This window comes from Photinus pyralis, unplaced genomic scaffold (genome assembly GCF_008802855.1).
Source record: "Photinus pyralis isolate 1611_PpyrPB1 unplaced genomic scaffold, Ppyr1.3 Ppyr1.4_LG4, whole genome shotgun sequence".
In the NCBI taxonomy this organism is placed as follows: Eukaryota; Metazoa; Arthropoda; class Insecta; order Coleoptera; family Lampyridae; genus Photinus; species Photinus pyralis.
In genome coordinates this window covers 45,215,573-45,230,427 of record NW_022170511.1, presented here as the reverse complement: position 1 = coordinate 45,230,427, position 14,855 = coordinate 45,215,573, and the positions used below count along the sequence as shown (strand labels likewise).

General features: G+C 35.7%; 2 protein-coding genes across 4 annotated transcripts in view; both read right to left on the bottom strand.

The window, feature by feature from the left end:
• The window catches only part of LOC116168307 (insulin-like growth factor-binding protein complex acid labile subunit), an 85,614-nt gene extending 70,759 nt beyond the window's left edge, over positions 1-14,855 (bottom strand). For all 3 annotated transcript variants that reach the window (XM_031484051.1, XM_031484053.1, XM_031484052.1), the window contains exon 1: positions 14,663-14,855. The gene's annotated coding sequence lies outside the window, so the exon portion shown is untranslated. The remainder of the gene's footprint in view (positions 1-14,662) is intronic.
• Positions 2,792-4,718, bottom strand: LOC116169183 (glucose dehydrogenase [FAD, quinone]-like). Its single transcript, XM_031485211.1, has 3 exons — positions 4,547-4,718; positions 4,284-4,499; positions 2,792-4,236 (listed from the first exon to the last, which is right to left on the bottom strand). The coding sequence occupies exons 1-3, from the start codon at positions 4,716-4,718 to the stop codon at positions 2,792-2,794; spliced, it is 1,833 nt and encodes a 610-aa protein (XP_031341071.1).

Sequence of the window (14,855 nt, the reverse complement as noted above, 5' to 3'; positions counted from 1 at the left end):
TATAAAAAATGTTTCAAAATCCACTCATGGGTGTTGCGACGTAACATTACTGTAAATGCAGCAATCAATTTGTGAAAACCCGAAGTCTCTTGATGGCCTAGAGGCCGAGATCTCGATGGAACAGACAGGCAGATGACGGAAAATTGAGAATATAAGCGTTGGTTGTGTTGCGCTAAAAATGTATAAAAAGTCTCACTCTTTCAGTTTACAGTAAATTAAATCATACAGTGTATAGAACTGGTTTGCGCACCAAAGGTACTTCATTGGTAATTACTTTATAGTACGTGATTCGTTTCTACACCCTGTATAGCTTAAACGAGTATAGAAGGATAGAAAGAAAAATGTGCTTGGTCGCTACTTTCAATATACAAAACGCGTAAGATTCCAGGCCTCTGATTAATAGTGAGGTGGGCTATCTGAACAATAAGTTGAAATAAATCCGTTTCTCATTATAAGTACAAACCATAAATTATATTGAAAGGATTTTACAGTTGCAATAGGATTCACAAGTTACAATTCAACATTTTAATGAGATAGTCGTCCTGAAAAGTGAGGTTAAACGCGGCGAATTCATCTCTTTGCCAATTTTGCGTGTCGACGAATCAGGTGAATGCAAAAAATTCGGCGATGGGTGGGGGTGCGATATTACCCTTTCGAACGCGAAATGCAATTTCTCGCACTATGTATCTACGAGTTTAATTAAAGTAAAGTCAAATTGCTATTACAGGTATTTGCAGTAGAATGGCATGCCAATACTGCAATTAAGTTAAATAGACAAACTAAGATTCATTAAGGGGAAATTCATCTCTTATAGGGCGGAGAGGCAGCTACTAGCATTAAATTATATACATGTTGAGAACCGAGACATCTTTGAAGTACGTGACAAACACACGTCTTACTAAATCCTAAATCAAGGATGACTTTCTGGTGATTGTGGCTTAATTAGTGATGTGCTGTTGAAATAATTTATTCAAGAAGCATTGTAAAAAAAACATTTTCATTTGCAGATTGCATTCATGTTTTGTCAAACACCCTTTAAGGGTTTAGGTTTACTACTAATTCAACACACTATTATATTTTGTAATTTAAAAAATAATCAATGGTAATCATTCATTGACTAATTAAGCTATAAGTGTCTTTAATTGTTGTGTTATCGCGACTGTCTTTTTATTATCGCACACTAAAAACACAAAATAACTCAATCTGCACTAAAAATAAATGTAGGTATATATCTAATATCTATGCATATTTTCATGGAAGAAGTAAAACTTTAATTCAGATTGAAAAGGCAAGGAACATTTAAAGAAACGGTATTTTGCATTTTTATCATTTCCAATGATCTCCAAATAAGTGGTTAGGAAATTTGTTTTTAATGTTCACTTTAAAACAACCATGTAGGTGTTAATGGTGTGAACTATTAAAGATGATTTACATACAGGGTATAGGTAGAGTACAGTCATTATTTTCTCCTAAATATGGTGATTTATGTATACAGGGTGATTCCTATAGTACCTGCCACCGTTTGGGAGCGTGTAGGTGGTGCGTAGGGGAGTATTTTGATATAGGACACTTGGGGGCGGAAATCTAAAATAAGGGTGCCAGAGCCAAATTTACCTTCTGGAATTTCGCGCCTGTAGGTAGGCAACCCAACCGGCCGGCGGTGCACACGGAGCGATCTCAGGCGGCGATTTGTGGCTGACACTTGATCAGAATTTTGTTTAAACCCACGAAATCCCGTCTGCAACGACACGTATCAAGTGAATAAACACTATGGCAATAGTATAATAATAGTTGGCTAGATGTAGGAAGTGCATTGAGAACAACGGTGGCCACGTTGAACACTTGAAAACGTTATTGCTTTTGACTGTCGTTTTCCCTCCTTCCCTCCCATGTCGCTTCCTCGCGCTAACTCGCTCTGCATCGCTCCGCGCGAAACGTCGGTCGGTTGGGTTGCCTACATACAGGCGTGAAATTCCAGAAGATAAATTTGGTTCTGGCGCCCTTGTTTTAGATTTCCGACCCCAAGTGTCCTATATCAAAATACTCCCCTAGGCACCCCCTATACGCTCCCAAACGGTGGCAGGTACTATAGGAATCACCCTGTATAGTAATCCCTTTGATGCACAAAACCGGAAAAATCCACAGTCTAGCAATAGTACATTTTGGATTTAAACATTCCAAAATTATGAATCTGTTAACCGTTTAAGAGTTCAACTATAAAAAGATTTGAATTTGAGAACTACCAATAATACCTATACTGTCGGATTAAAGTATGCGGTCGAGTTTGAAGCTTAACACAAAAATAACCACATTGAGCCAATTTTATTGAACCTGGTATCTAATCAAAGCCTGTTTAATTCTATGTTATTTTAGTCTAACAATTATTTTATTAATTAATATTTGCCACGCCTTATCCAGTTCAAATTCTCAACAAATAAAATTACTCAACCAAAGCCCTCCAAATTTTAGTCTGTTATAAATTGAACAGTTATTAACGCACGTAAAAAATGTTGTTAATAAACTTGAAATAAATTGCCGATAGACCTTTAGATTGTTTGTTACATTAATCACTTATAATTGCACAAGAGGTTTGTATTTTACCGAGTAAATTTGGGTTGTTTAGGTAATGAAAATCTGTTGCCTAGCAATTAGACGAGAAAAACTGTCAACTAATAAAAATGTTACATTAATCTAGGAAATAGGTATTTTTATTGACTACCTATTTTATAATATCCATGTCTGTAATCTTGAATCGGATTGGTTTTAAATTTTGCTTACTAATACTACTCCGTTAAAGTCCTCTAATTAAGTTCGCCGCTTTCTCCGCAATCATTATGGTAGGAGCATTAGGATGGCCAGAAATAGCAGATGGCATGATGCTCGCATCGGCGACTCTCAAATTACGCACCCCGAAAACTTTTAATTCTGGATCAACAACCGCTCCCATTTTAGGATGTGGTCCCATTCGGCACGTACCAGTGGGATGAAACAAGCTAGTCGTCATATGGCGAATTTGACAATACCAATAGTCACGAGAGAGATACTCAAGATGGCTACAAGCGGGGAGTGTGATGTCCTTCAGTTTGGTGTCGATTTTTCGGAATGAGTTTGTGCGCGTCATCTCCATCACCATTTGGATGCCTTGATACAAAGTCTCTATATCTTCATTTCCCGCGTCCGAAAGTAGATTCAAGCGAATAGTGGGATAATGAAAAGGATTTGCTGACGTTAATCGAAGCAAACCCCTCGACCTCGCGTGCAAGCAGAATACAAAAAAGGTCAACGTATTCGCAGAATCACTGTTTGTGCCCAATATCTTAAGCGTTTCCTTATCCAGATTCCAAAAGTTGTCTGGCTTTTCGGTTTCTCTGCCCGGAAAAATTGATAAGATTACTTCAATATCGGGATAGTCGGGTATACTAGAAGCTTTGGTCGATAGGAAAGCCATACCATACACACTCAGAGGATTGGTTAAAGAACCGTCACCGGACACGTAACCTTTTACCAAATCTTCCAAGCTGCGTTTGGGCTGTGTATAATTTGTTAGAAACTGGAAATGTGTGAACGCGGGATGATCCTCTAGGTTGTCTCCTACAGGTAAGTTTTCAACAACGTGTATACCCATTTCTTGCAGGTGTTCCTCTGGGCCTATACCTGACAACATCAGTATCTGGGGAGAATTAAACGTCCCAGCCGATAGCACAACATCTCCCCGTGATTTGGCTACGTACAATCTTCCGTTTTGACTAAAAAGAACTCCGTAAGCTCTTTTTTGTTTGACCAAGAGTTTGATTACAAAGCTGTCAGTCAATACTCTAAGGTTAGACCTGTCTAAAACTGGCTTCAGAAATGCGTTAAAAGAGCTATGTCTTTGTCCGTTAAGTGTGTTTAGTTGCGCATTACCGTAACCTATTTGACTTTCAGCGTTGTAATCAATCTTCTCTCTGCCCAATTCCTTATTGGCCTCAAAAAAAATTTCTTGCTGTAAGTTACGCGCATTATAAGGTACCACGTTCAGGTACCCGCCCTTTCCACGGTAAGGTGAATCTTCGCAGACGAAGTGTTCCGACCTTTTGAAGTACGGCAAAAGGTCACGATAGGACCAACCAACGTTACCCTGACGCGCCCAGTTATCGTAATCCCGTTTATTTCCTCTGGTATGAACGAGACCGTTTATGGTGCCGCTTCCTCCGAGCACTTTGCCTCTAGGAATAGCACTACTTCTGTTTACCATGGCTGGAAACCTGCATGTGGTATTTTGCACAGAATGTCAAAATTCTCACCTAAAGATACTTCATCGTTCGGCACACTTTTGTAATTCCAATTAAGCTCCAAGCCCGAGAGGTAGGCCATCATTCCGGGAATATCTGAAAATTCTGTTGTATTTCCACCAGCCTCCAAAACCAAAACTTTTCGAAATTTGTCTTCACTCAACCTGCTCGCTACAACAGATCCAGATGTTCCGCAGCCCACTATAATATGATCGAACGTGCCATAATCTGCCGAGATTTCGTTTCACTATTTATCAAAATTAAAAAACTGATACCGGTATAAATATTGGAATGCGGCACAAATTTGGAGGCGTTTGTCGGAAGTGGAACGTTGTACGATCTCTTCGTTTCTTGGTCAATTATTTTGAGCAAATGTTCGACTGTTCCAGCGTCGCACCCTGCCGTTATGATGTACAAAACTATAGTCGTGAAATTTTCTAAATGCATCTCGTTGCTGCAGTGTGCTTGTACTGTACTACCTATATGACAGCAAGGTATCACATAATTAATGATGGAGCGCTGCTTTTTAATCTCAACTATTTGTTACGTAGCAATTACATTAGCATTAACTATGATAATGTGTGGGAGCACACAAATCTGTAAAGTACGACTAGGTACTTATATACTTAGTTTGTAAAAAAAAGTAGATTTTGTATGTAGTATCCTCGGAGTGCTACTTTATCGCCAAACAAGATGTTTTCATTTCCGATACCCAGTATAAATCGGAAATGGCTGAAAACCGCCAATCAGCGATTATAATTACTATTCCGTATAGAAAAGTATCAATTTTAGCTTTTGTTCCTCAAAACTATACGTTTTATCTTTTCCTATAAGAAAAAAATTGCGGACCATCAGAATAGTATTCGAAATTAGCGAGCAGGTACTATTATAGAGGCAAATGAATACGAATTTTGAAACAAGTCGAAAGTAGGTATAACACTTAATTAACTATCAACACAGTTTCTCATTAAATAGTGCATGGGGAATACAAAGTGTTATAAGGAAACACAAAAATTCTTTCGGAATTTTCTTAGTCCAATGTATGGGTACCAATACTGCGCCGAATGTTACGAGAAAGAAGTTTTTATGTGTAGTTTAGTACAGTAGCCACGACACATAGATGATTAATAGACCAAGGAAACAAAGTTGTAGGTGAATTGATGTCTACGTATATTCAAGTCCATCTATTCAATTAACGGTCAGCTTTCCTTAAATCTAAATCAATGAGACAAGCAAAACTGATGAGGGTTTACGGCAGATTAACAAACTAGTAGACCGCCAGCGAAGTCGTCTTTAATATCAAAGGCCTCCCCCGTAATTACTTCCACAACTAGTAAACTATAACTACAATCCGAAAAGACATATATACACCATACACTACACATACAAACATAATATACAATAGAGTCGAACTCTAATTAGTAAAATTTGCGAAAAGCACTATTAAGCATCGCCCGTATATCTTGTTAAGGGTGTTCTTCTGTTGGGCAAAACTACAAATTAAGCTCGTCTCGTATTATGCACTATTAATAACGGCGCGGCGTTAACTGACGCGCTCCACTAATTAGAAACGTTCCGGAGACCGAAAAACTTTTCTTATAAGTCCTAAAGTTTGAAAGGCACCTAGACTAATAGTATGGAACTCACACTAGCGTAAATACTAATAATTAATGATAAATAAATACAGTCTTGCGATGATGTCGACTAAAGTTCGAGGATACTGTTTTAGTTTACGGTATTGATCATAGTTTTTTAATACATTTTATATAATCAAATTAAGAATAGTGCAATCTAGAAAATAGTATTTACCGCATGTTGCACTTGTATATTGTCCAAATTAAAATAAAATGCAAGTTCTTGACAATCCTATCATTTTTTCTATCGAGTGATAATTTTAAGGTTAACTGCTATACGTAACGATTAAACCTTCAACACACTATCTAAAAAATTTTGTCCACCCCAAACATTTTTCAAGATAATTCCATTGAGAAATAAAAGAATTGCAAGAAGTAATGCAACAGGGCGCAAACCTACCTATGTTTAGTTATTGCTTATACATACAATCATTTTATTTTCCATATAGACTACATATAAGAGTATGGGAACGTCACAAAAATAAATAAATAAATAGATAACAAACAAATACGTGCAATAACGGGAGACTGAAATACACAGATCGTCTTATGAATTGACGAGATTCTTTAATACTGTAAAATGGGTGGTCAATGAGGAACTTTCTTAGATATCTTTTAAATGGGCGAAGAGAGGTCAGATTCTTGGCTTCTGGTGGAGACGGTTGAATAGCTTTATCATCATACAATTTTGGTGATTCTTCAAATAGCGTTGTGCTGTGCGAAGGTACAGTGAGGTTGTTGTGGTAGCGGATTTTCATGCCCTGGTTGATATCCTCGTTTGTAGTGAAAGCCGATTTATTCTCAAACATATTATACACCAAACAATTATACACCGGGTGAATACTTTCAAACCGAACATAGGGAATTAACATTGGAAAACAGTTTTTCGCAGCTTGTTGCTCCCCAAATTAACTTAGAGGGTCCACAATGGCGCCACTGGAAAGAAGATTTTTTTCCCATCTAACTAAATGCGAATTAGTTAAGTTTTATTTGTATTTTCTCATTATTTTATCAAAAATTCTCAAAATAAAATGAACTCAGAAAATCATGTAGCCATGACCCGTAGATTTAAGCATCCGGAATTGTCATATTGAAAAACTGTCGTATTGTCGATATTGACGGAATAAAAGTTTGATTAAATTTCATGAAATGTCGCACTCTGCGGTACCACTATACCGCCGTAAACGTTTTTTACAATAAACACTTTTTCCTCAATGGAATACATCGTAAGTATTGTAGTAAGTACAAATTAAAATTATTGACAGTTATCGTACCTTGTTTTCATGACTACCGTGATTTTTTAAACTAAGTACATACACATATTGACTACCTAACTTCGCAAAATAATAATTAAACGTGTAACTATAAGACGTTAATAATTTGCATATCATAAAACGCGGAAAAAAATCTTCTTTCCAATGGTGGCATTATGAACTCGTCTAAGTTAATTTGGGGAGCAACAATCTGCGAAAAACTGTTTTCCCATGTTAATTCCCTATGTTCGGTCTGAAAGAAATACCTAATGGCAATAACTCGTTCATTCCACTTAAATAAGATGTAATCGAAAGTAACATAGAAGAGTACTTAACTATTGAATAAAACCGTGTGACTAGTTTTGATGTTTCAAATAAAATTGATACGGAGTTAAAAGAGCAAGTAGTCCAGAGGAAAAGGAATGACCTTGAAACTATATCATTAAAAATAGGAGAATTGCTTAAAAATGTAAAAAGAACGTAAGTAAATCTAAAGAACAAAAACACTAATGAGAAGCAAATTTTAAAAACTGAATATAGAAAATGTCGTATTGTGAATAAAACAAAAATGATAAACAAATGTTTTCAATTTCTTTATCATTAGATATGGGAGTCCGCAATATCGGTGGCGGAGGCTAGCAGAGTAAAAGTTATGACAGGATTCAACATCCGAACAAGACCTGCACCATTCTAATTCTAATTCCTCTCACGAAAACGCTAGTTCCATTTATTGTTTACTTGCTAAGTAGCAAAACTCGAAAAATCTATCCATATAAAGCACTCACCTATCCATAAATAATTAATGTAAATTCGAATATTACATTAAGTTTTGAATAAAATTGTGTGACCGGTTTGAAGCAAAGATCAATTGCGCAATTAAGTAACAATTCATTTAAAAATGTATTAAAAAATTTAATTTATTTTTACATTCAAAATAATGCTAATAACATATTAATAAAGACCGTGATCTCAAAGGTCGAATAATTGCGAAAATTTACAACAACAAAGGATTAGATAAACTAATTGAATCTAAGTACATATATGAAAAACTTAATTGCATAAAACATTTTGTGAGAGATTTGATGAACGTTGCGGTTTCGGTAAAATGGGTAAGGGAAAAAGTTTTGGCTACCCAGACATTCATTCATTTCATTTTTTTGATAAAGTATCTAAAAAAATTATGTGACTGTGGAAGAGGTCTTAAACTGTGCCTCAATTCAAAAATTAGCCGCCTGCGCGATATAGTTTCTCTTAAAAAAATGTCGAGAACTGTCAAATTTTGACCAAAAAAGGTAACCTATAACAACGAAATCGTTAAAGTTGGGGGTACAACATGTTATATCAACAAATAAGTATTTTTCAAGTACATTTCAAATCAGTAACAAAATATGGGGTATTCCATTTAAAAAATGAAACTTTGATACGCCACTGGAATACATCACGCCCCTGGTAATCAACAATATTTTTAGAAATATGGCGACGGTAATTGTGTACAATTTTGCAATAAGACTTTTTTCAGGATCTTTTATGGTAAAGGAATTATAATCCGCGGGATCTAGGTGCTACACCCTGTACATTTAAGCTGTACCCTGGAAATATTTATTGAAAACGCCTATTTTCTACGACATGCGGTGTAGCAGTTAAAAATTGGAATCTCGTTTTATATAATTATTACTTGCTACCCTGGTTTTTCAGTGTAGAATCTCTTGGTGGACAGATAACACATATAAAATGTAAACGTAAGCGAAGATGCGGAATTATTCATAACAATAAAAATGTCATTAGTCAATGGTCATTAGACCCCTCACAAATTCTATTCGAGAGCAAATAAAGAGAAAATGACATCTATAAGCGCTAACCTACGAAAATAGCTTGAGAAAAGTAAGGGTTCGAGGTCTGTTTTCTCCAGTCGATCGCTTATTTCTGTGGCTCGAAGAAACTGAGCAGTTTATGTTTCATTAGGTACCTACTAGGCGTACTGCATTTGTTATATTATTCTTTTGTCCTAATTTGTTCATCTAGCTTGGAACTGTGGATCCGATCACTGTACAGTAAAAAAGCGAAATCAACCGAAAGCTTTAGGTACATCTGGGTCGTCGGGGATGAAAAACTGTAGATATGAAAACATTTGGCTCAATAATTAGAATGATGGCAATCAGCAAAATTTTTAATTAATGGCAACACGAAAGAAGCACAAATATTTTTTTTGAAAATTAAACTGGAGTTAATTTAAAAATACCTCATTTGTTCATCGTATTTCTCCATTCATATTCGTCAAACATTAAGAACCCAACGTATTGATGTAAATACATAACCTATATATTTCTTATTACAATTCATGCCCAAACTTGCTGAAAAAGTGTATTCCCAAGGAAAATCCTATTTTTAGCGTATTTTTCTTGTGAATTATGGACAAACGCGACGTTCCTCGAAAGAATTTTTTACTAAATTATTTATGTGCAACTTTTGTAAGTCCTCATGCGCTGTTGTGCTCTAAGATATTGAGAAAGTGCTTTTACTTATTGATGGAATTGGAAAGCATGGAAATTGAGAAGAGCGAATCATCAAAAATTTATGATCTGTTTAGTTTGCCTGGTTGTCGTATAAATTAAAGTAAAATTCCTTCGCTTTTAACCGAAAATGTACGTTACAGATTACAGCGGCGCGGATACAACAAAAAATGTGACTGCGGAAATAATAAGCCCGTCCCGAAATTTCCATATTATAATAATATATATTACGATATCAAGGCGGGAGTTAGGGGGTAGTCTTCGAGCCAAAATGAAGGAGAGCTTATTCGTTTAGAAAGAGTCGCGTCCGTTGTCAATGGCTGCTCCATTAGTAAGATGAATAGTTTCCTTTATGAAGTGCGGAATTATATGTATATACCTACCTACAGATAGGTAAGTAATGAAAATGCATATATTCGTACATCTACCTACTTCATTTTCTTTTGGCATCACAACACGCGAATGCACAAAAGGGTACTCTACAATATGACGTTTTGTATTTCGAAAAATGAGTATAGAATTTTTGAATAAGCTCGAGTCGCTTGAGAGATGACGAGCACGGAATCCAATTCTTATTCAACTAAATCGGTTATTATATTTAATTCGATCAATTTTTAAACCCGACGTTTCACTGAACGAGCGTGATAAGAGGTCGTGAGTGGAATTCAAACGCCAAAAACGAAGACGAGACTTTGTTTCGGCATCCGCTGGGTTTAATAAATCAGCCGACGAGGAGGGCCCTGTATATTTAGCAACGTACCTACGTGACTCCTGACATTTCGACTCGTAAATAAATTAACAATCTCGGTTTTCCTAATTAATCCGTTTCGTGTGGCAAAGATCCGCCGGGATCAAACGTCTCAGTTTAGATGGTGACATCACTCCAATGAAGTCGATGAAGCAAAATAGTGTGAGGGTACACGATACGAGATTAACGTCAGAGGAAAAAAGTCACCATGGCACGATTGGAATGCCTTCGACGATGTAACTTATTAAGAGTTTGTCAACGAAGCCTGGATAAAAATATTCTGTAGCAAGAACCCACCTCTGGAGAAACTACCCAGGTAAAAACAAATATGCATAAATTAAGTTGTAAATTACCACTTCTTAACCTCACAATTCCAGTAAATTGTTATGAATGTTATGATTTTATACAGAAGTTCAGTAAGTTTGTTAACGTAGTTGCTTGTATTATTATTAAATTTTGCACTTGCTGAGGAACGAAATTTATGCACAAATTTTACTTTTTTAGAACGCTCTGATCCAGCATACAATGCGCGTTATTTTCCAAGTAAGTGCTTGGGTTACAAGCGATCTGACGCGACCTGGGATTCCAAGCCCAAATTAATTTGGTTGAAAAATTAGAAACAAGAAGTGAGAGCCAGTGTGGATCACATAATTCCGAATGTGTCAAAGGCCTGCAGAGAATTAATTACGTGCCGCTCCACTGGACTCTGTAAGACATGCAAGTGCGGGAAGACTAATATTGCGTGCACAAATTCAATTGTACTAAATACTAAGCACATTAGATATACCAATTTTAAGAATATCGGGTCTTAAGCGCATGCAGTCACAGTTATTATATGCCGAAAAACCGCTACATGTCATTTTTACCTTTGCATAACTTTAGATGTACAATCGGCAACCGAATGTGGAAGGTATACATATGTTTGGTATTATTTTAAAGATCTTTTCGCGACCCACGCAAAATTTTACTGAAGAAAAAAAGTGTAAAAATTCAAGTGTCTGAGAAAAATGACAAAATGTCAATTTTTAGGGGTTCGAATCCTTATAACATAATAGTAACTCCTCGAAGTGGTAGCCTTTCGAAAAGTGTTTGTTAGGGTTTCGAGAAGACTCATGCAAAATTTGATGCTTGCATCCGGTTTGTAAATATAATGTCCAAATTTTACATTAAGCGACGTCACTAATATCATTGAATTCAATGCTAATATTAACAATATCGTATAGAGATTGTCTCATATACGTGGCAAAAAGCAGCAAACCGAGACGTTTCACTTGTAATATAAACAGTGGTTATGCTTTACTTTTCTTTCAAGTGCAACAAGATAAACCTAAACAGTTCCGCATGATCTAAATTCCTAGATATAATTATCGACAACCATATGTGATTTGGGGATCATATTAACATAATATGTACGTAGGTACTAAACTTAACAAGGCTTAACATGCTACTAAAAAATTTCGGAACTTAGTCCATCGTCGTTCCGAAATCGATAACCTACTAGAAGAATATATAATTATAAGATTACGGCAACACTCAATTGTTTTTATTTATATAAATATCTCAAATAGTAGGGCAAAGTTAAGATGCCAAGTTCAACAAATTTATACCTACAGCAAGCTCAGCTAGGTACCTATAATTAATATTTGAGATGTTTCGAACAGCACGTCTTTGTATAGCGAAAATTCGCTTTGTGTTTGAAGCATGACCCCATGCAATGATTGCACAGCTCATATGATTGCATGAAAATAACCATAATATGCAGCAATTGCAGTATCAATAGAAACAACCGACTAGATCTGAGCAAGAAACATACTTTTGACAATTTACTTGAAAGCTGATCACAGTGTCCAGACCAATTTAGCTTAGGATCAATATATACTCCCAAAAACTTGATATTTGGATTGTTTATATTGTCCACATGCTTTAAGATGAAAATGCATTCTACTGATTTATTTACATTTAATTTCAGTCTATTGTGTAATAATTACGCGAATGTGCATTCGGTCATCAACTATAACATAATAGTGTGGGGTCAATCATCTCAAGTTAACAGGGTTCTCATCGCACAAAAGAGAATTTTAAGCCCAATGTACAATATTCCCTACAGTCAATCCTGTAACAAAGTATTTAAAGCAAAATGGATGTACATTTTACAGGTACTAGTGACCATGCACACCCATGACACCAACACTCACTTCTGAACTCCATGGTTCATACATACAACACAGCCAAAGGATAATGTTCACAACGAAAGGCCAACGCACGAATTCTACAAACAATTTCCTAATTACTCAAAAAGTTATCTATTTAATTTGCTACCAGCCACTTTAGTTATGGCGTGCCCTCAACTGTGATATTTAGTTCTTATATGTGATATTTATACCTTTTTTTAAAATCTGAATTCTAGTCCAAATCTTATTTATATGTATACATAATTTTTGTGGTGTATATGACGATGTCTTTTGAAATAATCCACAATAAATATTTGAATTTGAATTCCGTGCTATAGGTACTGTCTTTTTCTATCGAGTTTTTGTAGAGTACCGCGTGAAACCCAACAGTGATGGATATCACCTTTGAGTATGTATAATTTTTAAATTATTTTTTCGTGTAGTTAATAGAAAAGTGACGCATTGTTAAATCAAAAATCGTGAAGAAAAGTGATACTTCTCTTGTTAGAAACACTTTTTTTCATTCATTTTGTTTATTATTGTAAATCATAAATGAACAATTTGTTAAGTTAATAAATATTACCTACACCAGAAGATGAGGAAAGCGACCGCAACGCAGTCAGTGACTAATTAGAGTTAATTATTTCGCTTGTTGCTTCTGTTGTAGTCGACGTTTTAGATATTGAAGAACGGCTGTGGTGCGTCAACACTGCGTCCGGATATTTAGTTAATTTTGATATCTATCGGAGAACTAATCCCAGGCGACGAGGTGACTATGAAGGAGCTTTTAGAAATTCAACAGTTCCTTTTATCCTGATGCTGAATGATTTACCCACCGATCAAAAAATTACCTACCATATATAACTCTTTACGTTCAACATTGACACGATACTATACCGGAAGTCGCTCGCATCTTAAGAAAAACATAGATTGTAGACCGGGATCAGATGTTCTGTGACGAGAGGTTTACATAAGCTCTTATATGCCAAAAGCACGATGCAGTACATATATGTCTTAGTTATTTAATGACCTCCGTCATTTCACGAATTAAACGCATAGTGTACTTTACAGGGCCAAGCGATTGGATTCCCTTCCCCTTCGAGATCGATAAATGATATCCCTTATCGATCTATAAGGGGAAGGGAAACTAGCCCACACCGCACACGTCAAATTGTCAGCGTTTCACTAAATGACTAGGCCTCGAACTAGGCTTTAGTGAAATGACGGATTTCACTAAAAGCACAGAAAAGACAGCCGACTATGAAAAATGTTTATAATTGCACAAATTTTCATTTCGTTTCACACAAACCGTACATTTTACGTATAGGTATAGGTAGGGATATAGCACTCGCTTCAGTACAGAATCCATTTGTGAACAAGGGTGGCGGAGAGGGTATCTACGTTTTATTAAAAAAAATAATGAGTTTACCTCGTTTATCTTATAAAAGAGAATTTATTTTGTAGAGGCTCAAAATGTCTAAGAGAGTGACATAATTCAAAAATCGTTCGATTTAGGTTTATTGTCTCTTGTACCACTTACCTACTCCAAATTTTGCATCCATAAAAAAATTCATAAAAATTAGGGCATCTCGTTTAAAAAAACGACATGTAATTCAGCTGCAAGTATAACTGTAAGTCGTATAAAACTGGGAAGAAACTTAAAACACCTCATCCTACCCCTAACTTTACTACAGAAAAAAACAAATTTACTATGATAGAAATTATAATGTTTCTAATTATAATAATTATAATTTATAAAATATAAACGTTGAAGATGTGGATTTATTCACTACAGTAAAAATCTCATTACTTAATCTCCGATTATTAAACATTTATTTCGCCATCTAATTTAGGCAGCTTTATATACTCCGCTCAGAAATTTTATTTCAGTCCATAGGCGCCTTAAACTTATATTATACAATAAGATGCTAAGTAAGTTTAATAACAGATTTAATAGGTGTACTAAAGAAACCGGTTTGCAGTTTATCTATACCAAATCTTTAATCTCAACTTTTTTTGTGTGCAAATATTGGGAGGAGGGACCTAAGTATAAACTTTTCTCTAACTTTTACTACCTTGCGTTCTGCTCGTCTTCTCGTCTTAGGAACTAAAATTGTGGCAAACTGTCATACAAGTGTTTGTAAAATGCACTTATTAGAGAATAAAGCGCGTTGTGCCACCAAAAACTACCATTTCTTGCTTCGAACATATTACGTCAACAAATCGCGCGTCATTTGGCACAAAATATTCGTATACAAAATCGACGGC

What these genes read in the sequence shown, in the direction of transcription:
- LOC116169183 (XM_031485211.1), bottom strand. Translation starts at nt 4,718, where the DNA reads ATGCATTTAGAAAATTTCACGACTATAGTTTTGTACATCATAACGGCA. An exon ending in GCATTCCAATATTTATACCG is followed by an intron (nt 4,500 to 4,546) that starts GTATCAGTTTTT and finishes AAATCTCGGCAG; the next exon opens with ATTATGGCACGTTCGATCAT. An exon ending in GAACGATGAAGTATCTTTAG is followed by an intron (nt 4,237 to 4,283) that starts GTGAGAATTTTG and finishes GCAGGTTTCCAG; the next exon opens with CCATGGTAAACAGAAGTAGT.